The 15,918-nt window shown below is 37.2% G+C and overlaps 1 protein-coding gene across 1 annotated transcript in view; it reads left to right on the top strand.

Annotated features, from left to right (window-relative positions):
• The window catches only part of CCNB3 (cyclin B3), a 44,810-nt gene that overhangs the window by 12,819 nt on the left and 16,073 nt on the right, over positions 1–15,918 (top strand). The window contains exons 4-7 of the mRNA XM_087829381.1: positions 2,865–2,995; positions 7,210–9,559; positions 10,400–10,495; positions 12,472–12,564. Of these exons, the coding sequence (XP_087685507.1) occupies positions 2,865–2,995; positions 7,210–9,559; positions 10,400–10,495; positions 12,472–12,564 (2,670 nt within the window). The remainder of the gene's footprint in view (positions 1–2,864; positions 2,996–7,209; positions 9,560–10,399; positions 10,496–12,471; positions 12,565–15,918) is intronic.

Genomic DNA, 15,918 nt, shown 5'->3' with positions numbered 1-15,918 from the left:
CTTGAGCTTAGATCTGAAAATATTTGTGCTTCGAGCCTTCACATATGGCAGGTACAGAATTTCACCCTGGGGATTAGGGTCTACACCTCTCTCCTGCCAGGAGTGCACTTTTTTCCAATTCTGAATCTTAATTGCACATATCAGGAGTTTGTAAAACTTTGGATGAAGTTAAAATGAAAGCTGTGCCAAGCTCTTTGAAGAGCAGAGGGGGATGACATGAGTGCCTAAGAAAGAATTCCCTATTGGATTGTAGTTGCTTATTATGATCTGATGATGCAAAGTATCACATTTTTTACATTTTATTTAGAGATAATTTCTTTTTTTTTAAAATTCTCACCTGAGGATATTTTTTCTGTTGCTTTTCAGAGAGAGTGGAATGGAGAGAGTGAGAGAGAGAGACAAAGAGACATCAATTGGTTGCGTCCCGCATGTAACCCCGGTCAGGGCTGGGGATCTAGTCTGCAACCAAGATGTGTGCCCTTGACCAGGAATCAAAACCAGGATCCTTCAGCCCAAGGGCTGACACTCTAACCACTGAGCCAAACCAGCCAGAGCTAGAGATAATTTCAAATATACAAAAAGTTGCAAAAATAAACAAGTAGTACAAAGAACACACATATACTCTTTACCTAGAGTCAAGTATTGTTAACATTTAATCTCATTTGCTTACATACATCATGGCCCTTTACCCCTAAGTACTTTAGTACTCAGAGAAATTGCCTTATATGATCATAGTACATTTAACAACTTTATAAAATTACATTGATACAGTATTTTTATGTAATCTATGGTCCATATTTCATTTTTTTTTCAGTTGACCTTGTAAGATCAACATTATAAGCATTTTTCTCCCAGTAAAGGATTCAGTTTAGGGTCATTTGCTTGTCACGTCTTTTAATCTGGAACATTTCCATAGCCTTTCTTTGTTTTCTTTTTTTTAATGGCATTACCCTTTTTGAAGAATACAGTCCCACCCAACTTCCCCTTTTAAAAATAGAACATTCCTCATTTTGTGTTTGTCTGATGTTTCCATGTGATTAGATTGATGTTATACATTCTGGGTTGAAATACTGTGTAGGTGATGTTCTGTCCTTCTTAGGCTATCACATCTGAAGACACATGATGTCCATCTGCCCTTATTGGAAATGTTAAATTTGATCACTGAGTTAAGATGTTGTCTGGTTTCTCCACTATATAATTACTGTTTATTTTTTTCCTCTTGCAACTAGTAAGCAGTATGTGGGACACACTCTTAAGAGCCTGCAAAAAACCTGCTCTTCATCAAAATGTCCCCTAGATTTAGCATCCATTGATGATTTTTGCCTAAACCAATCTTTATGATGATTTTTCCAACTCTAGCACTCACTCCCCATTCACCAGACTGACCTTGATATTTTATTACAAGCATGAGCCTTCCCTTCTTCACTGTTTATTTATTATTGATATGGACTTATGAATTCCTATTTTTCTGTGGTTTATTATTCATTATTGTGCTTAATTATTTTGGTGCTGAAACTGTCCCAGATTTGGTCAGTAGGGCCCCCTTCAATCTGACTACTGTGACATACTCTTAAAATTGTGACATACTCTCATACTTTTTTTGGATCAGTTTCTTTCCAGTATAACAAGATGTTCCAAATTCTTTTTGTACCTATTTTATCTCAGCCCTGGATTGGTATCAGAGGCCAAGATCTCAGTGCCAGGTGTGCCACTGGGGTGTCTGATTTTTCTGACTTTTCAGTATACAGAACTAGAAAATATCTGCATGTATACACACATCCACGCGTGTATGTACCTAAACTTATATATACATATATCTATGCACACAGATACACACATATACTATATACTCAGATGTATATATAGATATGCATATTTAAAAATCATGGGTTCACACAGCCCTCATTCCAATAAATCCCCCCTTTTTTTAATTCCCCAATCCATGTTTGTATGTTCCTTCTTCTACAATAAGAATCCTGGCTCCCAAGAACATCAACACATTTACTCAGTACTGTAATACATCTAAAAGAGTTTCAAAATTACTTCATCTATACCATCATAATAAACAAACTTACTAAAAAGAGTTCCAGATTTATTTGCAATATTCCCTGCCATTCCACAAACCCATTCTGATTAAGGGTGTATATATTGAGGGTATGTAGTCTAATACTGTTTACTTCAGTTGTTTCTTTTCTTGTATTTTCTTTAGTATGGTTATGGTATTTATTTGGAATATAATTAGGTTCAGTTTATTTCATTTTAAAGGTATAACTTATACATTTATTTTTACTGCCATTATTTGTAGGAGAGCCAGGGTCTCTCCTGCTGTTCAATAGAATTAGTCATGATTAGAATATGGGGTGGAGCTCCCTAGACCTTCATGTTAAATATCCCCTTCAATGAGATGGGATAAATGTATCACAGGTAGTGTTGTGTTAGAGGTCTACCCTGAAAACCTAGTAGTTCTTGATATACCCAGGCAGCAAAGCCAGTTATGTTGCCTCCCTCCCCGCCCCTGAACATCTGGGGTGAAAGTGGAATGTGATATTAGCAAAACATCTTTTGGGGAATTTGCCAGCCAGTATGCCTAACATGGAGATGAGAACTACTTCCTATGTTTCTTAGAATCACTTAGTGCTGCTATTTAGCTAATAATTACCAGTTGTACTGTACCGCTAGCTTTCACTGTGATTAGTCTACACCAGTGCTATACTAGTTATGAGATATTTTGATTATTCCTGGAACACTCAAACAAGGTGTCTAGGGTGAGGATGTGGGTCAGGACTTTCCTATAAAAGCCACCTATTGGGTAATTTGTGGTTCTCTCCATTTCTTTGCTTCCTTCTCTCCTCCATTTTTTGTAGGCTTCTCAGAGTCAACCTGTCCAGCCCAAGAAGGAAGCTAATAAGGAGTTTGTTAAAGATATTTCCAAGAAGATAAACAGGAACATACCTGCTCTGGAATTGGCCAAAAACAATGAGATGAATATAAAAAAGTGAGTAAGAGGGGACATAGATGGCATTGTTTTAGATGGTAAAGGACAGTGTGTAACATCCTTTTGATGCCCTTTTGTCCCTATTGAAAACATGTTTAATGAGCCATTTTGGTGATTACCACATTAACTGTGGTTGCAGAGGTGGGCCCAGCTGTAACATTGATAAAATGTTACAGGCCTCTTCTCTCTCTCTTTTCCCATGGTGTGTGTGTACATATTGAAAGAGCTGTTGTCACTGGGGGAATTTGCCAAAAGATCTTGTGCTCATCTTTTAGTAATTCAGTCCCTATTTGAACTATCTGTGCTTGAGATTGTGGGGGCAACTTAACTTTTCAGAGGATTCTCAGCAGCTGGTTGATAGCTTGCCCGCCTGCTTATCCATTAGAAGCTTTAGGGGAGGTTTGTCCCTTATTATTGGAGAGAGATTACTGTCTCCCTAGGCCAAAAACATGTGTTTTCCAGCTGTTACAGGGAGCTGTTCATAGGTTCTGCAAGTAGATATAACTATTCTCATCTAGGATTGAAAAAAAGATTTACCCTGTGGAAAACTTCTATTGGAAGAAGAGTTAGGGAGTGGAGTGAGACCTTTCTATGTCTCCTCCTCATTCCAGTGGGAATTACTTCTTCAGGGAAGAATAGAAGAGGTTAGATAGATATCTATAATGGGGCTAAGCATGGGTTTCAAAAGGTAAGGGGAAAAAGTTGGGGAACTTCAGAAAATTAACATGCCACATCCACAGGACACTGTCAATTACCCAGAAAAAAGCAATCAAACTAGAATATTAGCATTTATCCCTACTTGGTTTCTTGCTGAAATGGAATTCCTGGGATTTTGCATGTATATTTTAATGTGAATTCCATGCACTATTTTCTTTTGAATTGTTTTCATCATTCTGACTTTAGCAAGGAAAGCCTCTCAAAATGCCATAAACATTCTTGCCTTCATTCAGGGTTCAGTGGAGTGGACCCTAATAATAGCATTAGAATTAATAGTTAACATTTATTGAGAGCTTACTATAATCACACATTATTCTAAGTGTTGTTTTTTTTGTAACAGCTTAATTTACATACCATACAATTTACCCATTTAAAGTGTACAATGACTTTTAGTATATTCACAGTTATGCAGCCGTCACCACAATAAGTTTTAGGATATCTTCATCAACCCAAAAATAAACCCTGTACCTTTGGAGATAAACCCTGCATCATCTCTCAATTCTACTATCCTTCTGAACTCTAAGGAACTACTAATCTATTTTCTGTCTATATAGATTTGCCTATTCTAGACATTTCATATAAATGGAATTATATAATATGTGGTCTTAATGTGTCTAGTTTCTTTCATGTAGCATAATGTTTTTAAGATTCAGCCATGTTGTAGCAGGTATGAGTACTTCATTCTTTTTTATTGCCAAGTAATATTCTATTCTATGGATATACCCTATTTTGTTTATCCATTCATCAGTTGATAGAATTTGGGTTGTTTCCACCTTTTGGTTATTCTGAATTATGCTGGTATGAACATTCATTCACATACTAGCTTTTGTTTGAACACCTATTTTCAATTCTTTTGTTTATATTCCTAGGAATATAGTTGCTAGGTCAAATGGAAATTCTATGTTGGACTCATTGAAGAACTGCCAAACTATATTCCACAGTGGTTGCACTTTTTTACAGTCCCACCTGCAATATATAACGGTTTCCAATTTTCCATATCCTTGTCAACCCTTGCTATTTTTTTAGATTGATTTATTTTTAAATTTATCTTTATTGTTGAAAGTATTACAGATATTCCCTTTTCCCCTCCCCTTATGGCCATCCTAGTGTGTGTGAAGCAGCATCTCTTTGTTTAGATTGCATTTCTTTGACATTATGCATCTTTCATATGCTTAGTGGCCACTTGCATATCTTCTGTGGAGGAATATCTATTCATATCCTTTGTCCCCTTTTCAAAATTTGGTCATTCGGCTTTTCATTATTGAGTTTGTAAGAGTTCTCTACATATTCTAGATATAAGTCCCTGATCAGATAAATGATTTGGAAATATTTTCATCCATTCTGTGGGTTGTCTTTTCACTTTCCTGTTAGTGTCCTTTGAGGCACAAATATTTTTAATTCTGAGTACTCCAATTTATTTATTTATTTTTGTTGCTTATGCTTTTGGTGTCATATCTAATAAGAAACCATTGCTAAATCCAATGTTATAGAGATTTACCTTTTTTTTTTTTTGTAAATATATCTTTATTGACTTCAGAAAGAGGAAGGTAGAGGGAGAGAGAGAGAGAGAGAGAGAGAAACATCAATTATGAGAGAGTCATTGATCGGCTGCCTCCTGCACGCCCCGACTGGGGATCGAGCCCACAACCTGGGCATGTGCCCTGACCGGGAATCAAACCATGATCTCCTGTATCCTAGGTTGATGCTTAACTGCTGAGCTATGCCCGGCCGGGCGAGATTTACGTTTTTTAAATTTTACTTTTAAAAATTTTTACTGAATTTTTTTGGTGACATTGGTTAATAAAATTATATAGGTTTCAGGTGTACAATTCTATATAATACATCATCTGTATATTGTATTGTGTGTTCACTACCCCAAGTCAAGTCTTCTTCCCTTACCATTATCCCCCCCTTTACCCTCTTTTACCTCCCTACCCCAGTTTTCCTCTGGTAATAACCATACTATTGTCTATGTGCATGAGGTGTGTTTTTTTTTCTTTGCTTATTTTTAAGATTTTCTTTTCAGAGTTTTAAAGTTTTAGCTCTTAACTTAGGTTTTTTAGTTAATTTTTGTTGTTAGTGTTTGTTAGGGGTCTAAATTCATTGTTTTACATGTAGATATATAGTTGTCCCAGCACCTTTTTCTTAAAAAGACTAATCTTTCTCCACTTAATTGTCTTGGTACCCTTGTCAAAAACGAATTGACTGTTAAATGTCAGTGTTTATTTCTGAACTCTTAATTTTATTCCATTGATCTACATACATGTCTATCATTATATCAGTACCACAACTATCTTGGTTATTGTTGCTCTGCAAAGCATTTTGAAATTGGGAAGTGTGACTCCTCCAACTTTGTTCCTCTTTTTCAAGATTGTTTTGGCTATTCTCGGTTCCTTGCAATTCCATATAAATATTAGAATCAGCTTGTCCATTTCTAATAAGCCAGCTGGCACTTCCTTTTTAAAAATAATTCATTTTTTTTGGTATTAATAGAGTTGTACAGTCATCACATCACCACTAATTTTAGAACTTTTCTAGTACTTTGACCCCCTCCCACAAGGAACCTGTGTCCATTAGCAGTCCCTTCCACTTTTCAGCCTTCCTTTCTATCCTTCCCTTCTCAGGCCCCACCACTTCTCAACCCCAGGCAACCACCAATCTACTTTCTGTTATGAATATACCTCTATGGATATGTCTATTTTGGATGTTTCAGATCAATGGAATCATATGATATCTAGTCTTTTGGAGGTACTTATTATCGTTCAGACTGATGATTGTATTTGTCTTCAATCCTCTCTCTTATTTTGATTTCTAATCATCCAATGATTTGGTCGCACTAGGTTAGTCACTCTGATGGGACATGAAATCCTATATGAAACAAAGCTTTGCATCTGACACATGTGAACAATGTCTATTTTGGTCTTTTCATGTCCTCCACTGAGAAAATATCTTGTGAATAGCCTAGGGTAAAGGGACTATGGTCAGATACCAGCAATGTTAAGTATCAGTCCAACTTCCACTTACAAGCCTTCATAAGCCTCTTATATACCTCTCTCTAATAATCTTCTCTCATCAGCCTTCAAAAATATTAATTTCAACCTGCATTTTACCAGATGCCTGGTGCTGATAGATAAAGACAAATAAATGCAGCTAGTGGGGGAGACTGATATATAAACAGATAACTCATACAATACGGTAAGTATTATAATGAAAGCCTTTGTATATAAGTAAAGGTAATAAATCATATATGAGAAAAGTATAACAGATTTCAGGGGAAAATTTTCAGAAAAGTGTGGGGATGTAGGCCATAGAAACTATACACTGTGCTACTTAGTTGATTCACTATGGTACTCATTGATTTTTACACTCTAATCTATATCTTGGAGTTGAAGCCTTTTCCACTTCCATACCTTTAGTAAATACAGCAACAAAATGCAATGGTAGGTGAGGATTCTAGGAACTACATTCTTTTTACCCAGATATTGTTTTCTTTACAGGTATGAGATGGAACCCTCATCATCAGCAGTTACCACCATGGTACTAACCTTTGTGGAGAAACCTCTCACTGTGAATATATCTACCATCTCCAAAACACCCACTACTGAAGAAGCATTTCTTTTAAAAAAGCCATTAGTTTTAAAAGAGAAACCCACTACTGGGGACACAACCCACATCAAGAGGTCATTATCTTTAAAGAAGGACAGAAATTGGAATAAGGCATCTCACTTAGTGGAGCCACTATCTTTGCTAGAGGAGACTGAGAGTGATTTGGAGTTTGTTTCAGAGCCAGTGACTTTTGGGAATAAGCATAAAACTGCGGAGGAAACTTTGGCTAAAAGAACATTATCCTTCACAAAGATGTGCACGTGTCAGGGGAAGAAGTCCTGCTGTGGGAAGGAGTTGACCTCACTGGACATTAATGTTGAAAAGGATTCCTTTATGGAGCCTATGAACTTTAGGAAGAAGCCTAAAACTGAGGAGGCAACCCTCACTGAGAGGCTGTTAACTTTAAACAAGTGTACCACTCAGGAGAAGATGTCCCATAAGAAGAAGCCACTAATATTGCAGAAGGCCACTTCCAGAGAGAAGTTGCTCAATAAGGAACCATTGCCTTTTGAGAAGAAGCCTACTACTGAGGAGTTCCTTTTCCAAGAGTCATCTCTGTTGCAAGAGAAGCACAGCACTCAGGGTCAGGGGGAGGTGTCCATCTTGAAGAAGCCCTTGGCCTTGCAGAGGACTCCAATTGAGGAGGAGTCACTTTTAAAAGAGCCTTTGGTTTTTAAGAAGAAGCATACCATTGAGGAGGCAACCCCCGATGAGGTGCTAGTATTTGTAAAGAAGAGACGTACCATTGCAGATAAGATATCCTGCTTGAAGAAGCCACTAGTATTGCGGACCATTTCTGAAGAGAAGTCACTCATTAAGGAGCCATTGTCTTTTAGAAAGAAGCCTACCACTGAGGAGGAGTTCCTCTTCAAGGAATCATCTGTGTTGCCAGAAAAGCACACTACTCAGGGGGCTGTGGCCCTCTTGAAGAAGCCATGGGCATTGCAGAAGAATATTCATAGTAAAGATGAATTTCTTATGGAACCAGTTTCCTTTAGGAAGAAACATACCACAAATGAGGCAATTTCCAGGAAGGATCCATTGTCCTTAAAGAAGAAAAAGTACACCACTCAAATAATGATGTCCATCTGCCAAGAAATGTTGGACTTGCAGAATATGATTGGCAAAGATAAGGGTTTCTTTGTTATGGAGCCAGTGTCATTTAGGAAGTCTTCAACTGAGGAGGCAATCCTTACCAAGACACCATTATCTTTAAAGAAGAGGCGTATCACTCAGAGGAAGATGTTTCTCTTAAAGAAGCCACTGGTCTTAAAGAAGACCACCTCTAAAGAGGAGTCACTCTTTAAGAAGATGTTGCCCTTTAAGAAAAAGCCTGCAACTGATAAGGAGTTTCTTTGCCAGGATCCATTTCTACTGAAAGAAGAACACATCACTCTGCAGGAGGTGTCTCACTCAAAGAAGCCATTGACCTTGCAGGAAAAGACTACCGTTGAAGAAGAATCATATATTAAGAAACCATTGGAAGAGAAGCCTACCACTGAGGAGAAATTCCTCTCTCAGGAGCAATTTTCATTGCATGTTAAACCTACCAACAAAGATGATTCCCTTTTCTGGAAGAATTTGAACATGCAGAATAAGACTGATACCAAAGAAGACTCCTTGAGGAAGCTCTTGAATTTGCAGGAGAAAAGCATCACTGAAGAGGATTCCCTTTTCAAGCAACCATTGGTTCTGAAGAAGAAACTCTCCAATGAGGCAACAAGTATGGAGAGTCAATTATCTTTAAAGAAGAAGCCCACTACTCAAAGGGAGGTGTTCCTCTTGAAGAAGCAGTTGCCCTTACAAAGGAACATCACCAGTAAAAAGAAGTTCCTTATTAAAGAGCCATTGGCCTTGCAGCAGAAGCCCAGTATTGAGAAGAAGTCACTCACTGAAGAATTAACTTTTCAGGGGAAGCTTACCATCAATGACTCATTCCATTTGAAGATGTTATCCTTGAATGAGAAACCCACCACTGGGAAGGAGTTGTCCTTTGAAGATCCATTGGCCTTGCAAGATAATCCCACCCAAAAGGAAGACACCTTCCTTAAAGATTTCTCGATCCTTCAAGTTGACACCAGCTCACATGTGTTCAACACTGCCCCTGAATCCAGAACAGGCATGTCCAGCTCTGGCACCATGTCCAGTGTGAGCAAGTTTAATACCACAAGGAAGTCCAGTGCTTGTAAATCTAGTTCCAGTAAAACTTTCTCATCTTGGGGCAAGAGATCACAGAAGGAGGTATTCTGTTCTCTTCTTAAATTAGATTAAATATTCTTTGTTGTCCTGGAGGTAGCTGCTAGCAGACTTTTTTTTTTCCTTAAGCAGCAACTGAACTGTATATTATAAGCTATAGTAAATCAAGTTGGCCTTGTAGAATATCTTGACTTCCTGACTGGCATAGTGATTCACCCAAACAATTAAAAAGTATTTGTTCCAGGAATATCCATAAGGGCTTGTAATACTATATATGTATATGGGCTTTGCAGTAGTGTGTACTTCTTTCAGGAAATTGCCTTTCTTAGTAATTGCAGTCTGCATTCAAGTGGGCTTCAGTCAAAGATGGGTAAAGTTCAGAGGCATCTCCCAAGGAAGATGACCTTTAAGTTGTAAATTGAAAGGATGAAGGGATGAGATTTGGCATGTAGGGGGAGAAATACCCTTCTTGTAGGCAAAAACAACCTGAATAAAGGTGTAGAAGGGAGAAAAAGGCTACCAAGAAGATGAACTGGGCCAGATCAAAGCACTAGGACATAACATGGAACCTAAGAAGATAAGTGATATAAGCAAAAATAGTAAAGTAAGAGTCTTTGTTGAAGACTCTTGAGCTTACCTGTAAAAGTGATGCCTGGTTCCTATTGTAGAGTGGGCATGTACAAGGAAGACTAAGCATTTTTTGGTCACACAGCAGCATGAGGATTGCAGGGTCCAAGGGAGCTCTGTTATAGCCCAGGATGTATTAGGCTTGAGGAGCCTTAGCAGAAGATGACAGTGGGAAGAAAGGAGTCATTCTTTATGTGTATGTGCTAAGCCTTCTTTGGAATGTTCTTCTAATATGTCCTTTTGGTGATTTCCAAGCAGATAACCCTACTGGAGCTAATTGACGAGAGCCACTATGATCCATTTTTCAACTTAGTATATACCAAGGATATCTTCAGATACATGAAGAAGAGAGAGGTGTGTAGATGCCTGGTGGGGGTGAGAAGTGGGAATGATTTCTAGTTCTCATTTCCTCATCACTTCATCCTTCAAATGCAAGTTGAAAGGGGAGCAACAACCTGCATACTGGTAGCTTACTATGAGTTAGACATTGTGCTAAGGGATTTATAGACATTATCTTGTTTAATTCTCCCAATAATTCCATGATAGTAGGTATTATCTCCTTTTTATAGATGGGGGAAACTGCTCATAGTCACACAACTAGTATGTGGTAGAGCTGGGATATGGACTAAAGTCTGATTATCTAGAAGAACATAAGCCTGCACCTCTAATTGCTAAGGAGACAGTCTCAGACACAAAAATGGTCAAGTAGTCTCTCTCTGAGTAGCTGCTCTTAGAGATCTTTTCCCTTCTCTATGCAAGCTTCTGGCATCATATGTAAAAATCACCTCCCCCCCCTTTTTTGGTAACACTTATCCTTCACTCCAAAATTCCAGGCTGGAACCTCCAGTTGCCCCTTTTCAATCCAATTTCTCTCTCTCTCTCTCTCTCTCTCTCTTTATATTGTTCAAAATATTAAAGATGTCCCCCTTTTTCCCCATTGACCCCTTCCACCTCGCACCCACTCCCCACCCCAGGCCTTCACCACACTATTGTATGTGTCCATGGGTTATGCATATGTGCATATAAATTCTTTGGTTAATCTCTCCCCACCCCCCACCCCCCACCTTCCCTCTGAGATTTGTCAGTCTTTTCTATGCTTCTATGTCACTGAATCTATTTTGTTCATCAGTTTATTATGTTCTTTAGATTCCACATATAAGTGAGATCATGTGATGTTTGTCTTTCTCTGCCTGGTTTATTTCACTTAGCATAATTTTCTCCAGGTCCATCCATACTGTCCCAAAGGGTAAGAGATCCTTCTTCTTTACAGCTGCATAATATTCAATGGTGTAAACGTCCCACAGCTTTTTTATCCACTCATTTACTGATGGGCGCTTGAGCTGTTTCCAGATCTTAGCTATTGTAAATTGTGCTGCTTTAAACATAGGGGTGCATATATTCTTTCTGATTGGTGTTTCAGGATTCTTAGGATATATTCCTAGAAGTGGGATCACTGGGTCAAAAGGCAGTTCCATTTTTAATTTTTTGAGAAACCTCCATACTATTTTCCATAGTGGCTGCACCAGTCTGCATTCCCACCAGCACATACCCTTTGTCTTACATCTCCAATCTGGTGAAATTTTCTTCCTCCTTTGAAATCTGCCAATCTCCTTTACTACTAATATTCATCAATTTCAAGTCTCCCTCCTGTCTCTTTCAATAGAATAGATGGGACCAAGATTATGTGCCAACTAGAATTTTAGCAAGCCATACGTAAGAGGGAGAATGAATATCTCATATTCTCTCTAGAGACATGACATTTGGTTAACTGACTCCAGAGTCCACTTTTTTTTTCCTAGTATACCTTAGAGGAAGTAAGAGAAAAGTTTGCTATACCAAAAGTGTGGGCCTTAGCTCAGCACTATAGTTTTCACTTGGGATTTTGTTAGAAATGCAGAGACCTAGACTCACCCCAGACCTTCTAAATTAGAATGTGAATTTTAAATATCCCCAAATGGTACATATGCATGTTAAAGTTTGAGAAGCATTGCTCTACATAGCATGGAATGGTGCTTTTAGGCTGAATTGCAAAAGGGGGACAGAAGCTTTTTTATATTCATCTATAGTCATAAGTGCGTTTCTGTCCATATTTCCCCTGGATTCCTCAGTATCCACTCTGACACTTGAATATTATGTGTCCACTTCCCAAGGAACTGGGAAAGGATACTTTGATCTGCCTTTATCAGATGCCAGCTGAAAATAAGTTAAAATGTGAAGTTAATTATGTTAAGTTATAATTTTTTCTGAAATATTAGTTGCAAATATTTTTTAAGTTATAATTTTTGAACTGCAAGAAGAGTTTATTAACATTTCTTTCTTATTGTCACCAGGAAAAGTTCATACTTAAAAATTACATGAACAGTCAAACTGACATCAGCAGTGATATGAGGGGCATTCTTGTGAACTGGTTGGTGGATGTGCAGGTGAGCCTGGCAACTCCTGCTTTAAGGAGCTGTTGTTCTGTTTATTGATTACTCATTCAGCACTGCCAGATTCCAAACATTCCAAAATTTCTGGGTCTACAGAGCTGAATAAGCCATGGTTCCTGCCTTTGGAAACTCATGATATAGGGGGCAAGCTAAGACATGCAGACAAATAAGTACAATACATAGTAGAATACACCAAGTACTATAAGAATGTTATAAATTAGATACGGGAGAACCCAGTAGAAGAAGAGATTATTTCTAGAAAAGGCAATGAAGATATGGCAGTTTAAGCCCTCTTAAAATCTTGTAAAAGTGATTTGTATATGGGTAAGTGACAAACTCTTTCAAGTTTGGGTGGGATGGGTAATAGGAAGGACAGTGTAGTACCAAACATGGCAGGTAGCTGTTTGTCCAGGGTTGATTATTGAGGGAATATTATAATGGATATATAATTATCACTTTACACTAAGGAAACATAGCCCAGAATAGTACCTGGCACATCGTAGGGTGCCAATCAATACATGTTGAATGAATGGAATTGAATGGATTGTTATGGAGTTTGCACAGAAATATAACTCATAGTCTATGCCCAGCAGAGTGTTACTATATAATTGGGGAGAAAGGGTAATATAGTTTAATATCTTTTAAGTGCCAGAGAAGTGGTTCAGACTCACTTTGGAGTGACAAGACCAGGGAAATGTGGTAGATTTGGACAGCAGCAAAGCATCAGAATGTTTCTTATCTGATGGAAATGATGGAGAGTAATAAATTAGATAAGAGCAGAATATGGGGAGATCTTAAATAAATAAAATTGATCCCAAAGACTGTTGATCATTACCAAGCTAGAAGAAGATTTCTAGTGGACTGCCAGCAGACTTTGTTCCGATCAGCATTTTTATTGGTGATGTAGATGAGAACAGAGAAGATCTACTCATCAAATTCATGGGTAATTGAAATTAGGAGTGGGGATAGGGAATAATAAATGAATAACAGAGATAAAGTATCTGTACCAGCTATTTTGATTAACTGAATCTTTTTTAATAAAAGCTTTTGTTACTTTTATTGCACAAAAATTCACATTTGTTATAGTAAGGTAAAAAATTATAATTACCTTTGATCCCACAACCACTGTTAATATGTGTATATATTACCTCCCACTTTTAAAGTGGTGGTTATCCACTAGGGATGCACTTTTAGTGCACAGATCACACAATCACAGAATCCCAGGTTGTATCCCACACTTATCAAATCAGAATTGTGGGAGTGTGCCCGAGGCACACATTTTTATAAAGCTCCACAAGTGATGCTAATGTACATCTTTTGATAGAGAATCACAGTTGACTGTTTTGGTATGTAGTTCTATGAAATTTTAGCATTTGAAATAATGGATTCATAATCTGCAAAAATAGTATAGAGAGGTCCTGTGTACCCTTTACCTTTCTCTCAATGATAACATTTTGCATAAATATAAGATAGTGTCACAATCAAGGTCCACAAGCCTTACTTAAATTTCATCAGTTTTACATGCACTTATTTGTGTGTGTGTGTTCTATATAATTTTATCACACATGTGAATTTTGTAAGCATCACCATCATCACCACAGTTAAGATACAGAATTATTTCATCACTACAAGGATCCCTCATATTACTCTTTTATAACCACAGCCATCTCCCTCCTCTCCCTTTCCTGTCCCTGGAAACTCCTAATTTATTCTCCACCTTTATAACTTTTTAATATTATGAACATTATATAAGTGGAATCATACAATATGTAACATTTTGAGATTTACTACTCACCATAATTCCCTTAAGATCCATCCATATTGTTGTGTGTATCGATAGTTCATTCCTTTTTTGTTTTTGAGTAATATTCCATGGTGTGGAAGTAGCACCGTTTGTTTAATCATTCATCCATTGAAGGACATTTGGGTTTCCAGTTTTTCAGACTCTGAAAAGTACTGCTATAAACATTCATGTACAGGTTTTTATGTGAATATAAGTTTTCATTTCCAACATCAATACCCAGGAATGGGATTGCTGGGTGGTATGATAGGTGTATGTTTAACTTAATGAGAAACTGCCACAGAGTTACTATACCATCTTACATTCTCATGTAAGATGTATGAGAGTTCTAGTTTCTCTGTATCCTTGCTGGTGCTTGTTATTGTTAGTGTATTTTTAAAAATTTTCACCATCTAATAGGTGTGTAGAGAAACCTCATCATAGCTTTAATTTGCATTCCCCCAATGGCTAATAATAAACATCATCCTTATTTGTCATCTATATATACTCTTTGGTGAAGTGTCTAAGTGTTTTACCCAGTTTTAAATTGGGTGGCTTATTTTCTTTGTATCAAGTTATGAGAGTTCTCTACATATTCTGGATACAAATTCTTTGTTGGATATGTGACTTACAAATATATTCTACCAGTCTGTAGCCTTTTTATTCTCTTATCTGTCTTTCATAGAGCAAAAGTTTTAAATTTTGATAAAGTCCAGTTTTTCAATGTTTTCTTTATGGATTGTGTATTTTATGTCATGTCTAAGAACTCTTTGACTAAACTAGATCATGAATATTTTCTCCTATATTTTATCTAAAAGATTTATAGTTTTAACATTAAATCTATAATCCCTTCTGAGTTAATTTTTGTATAAGGTATAAAGATTTTGAGGTCAAAGTTCATTTTATTTGCATATGGATGTACAATTGTTCTAACACCGTTTGTGGAAAAATATACTTTTTTCAGTAGTTTTTGTGCCTTTGCCAAAAGTCAGTTGGCCTTATTTGTTTGGGTCTATTTCTATACTTATTTCTATACTCTATTCTGTTCCATTGATCTCTGTGTCTGTTCTTTTGCCAACATCATAGTCTTTATTTCTGCAATTTTATAGTAATTCTTAAAACTAGGTATCACAATTCTTTCAACTCTGTTCTGTCTTTTTTTCAAAATTGTTTTAGCTATTCTAATTCCTTTGCCTTTCTCTATAAATTTTAGAATCGGTTTGTCCATATCTACAAAAAAAATCCTGCTGAGTTTGATTGGAATTGAGTTACATTTTGTACAGAAAAGAGTTAACATAATGGGCGTAATACTGCTGTTCTTAGAAAGGCCTGTTTGCAAAGTTGGCCCTTGGCTGGCATCTGGGAACTTGACTGGTAAACAGTTCCCTACATTGCTATAAAACCCTCCCTTAATGATAACTGTGCTTAAACTCTGTGCAAACAATGTGGTTTATTCCGAATACCTGCTTTTCTTCTGGGAGTTTGGAATTTTGGTACATGCTAAGCAGAGAGTATTGACGTGACCAGCTCCCAATAAAATCTTAGGCACTGAGTCATTAATGAGTTTC

The sequence above is a fragment of the Miniopterus natalensis genome, chromosome X (assembly GCF_054644295.1).
Source record: "Miniopterus natalensis isolate mMinNat1 chromosome X, mMinNat1.hap1, whole genome shotgun sequence".
Classification (NCBI taxonomy): domain Eukaryota; kingdom Metazoa; phylum Chordata; class Mammalia; order Chiroptera; family Miniopteridae; genus Miniopterus; species Miniopterus natalensis.
The sequence above is the reverse complement of the archived record's forward strand: the minus strand, read 5'-3'. Positions and strand labels throughout refer to the sequence as shown.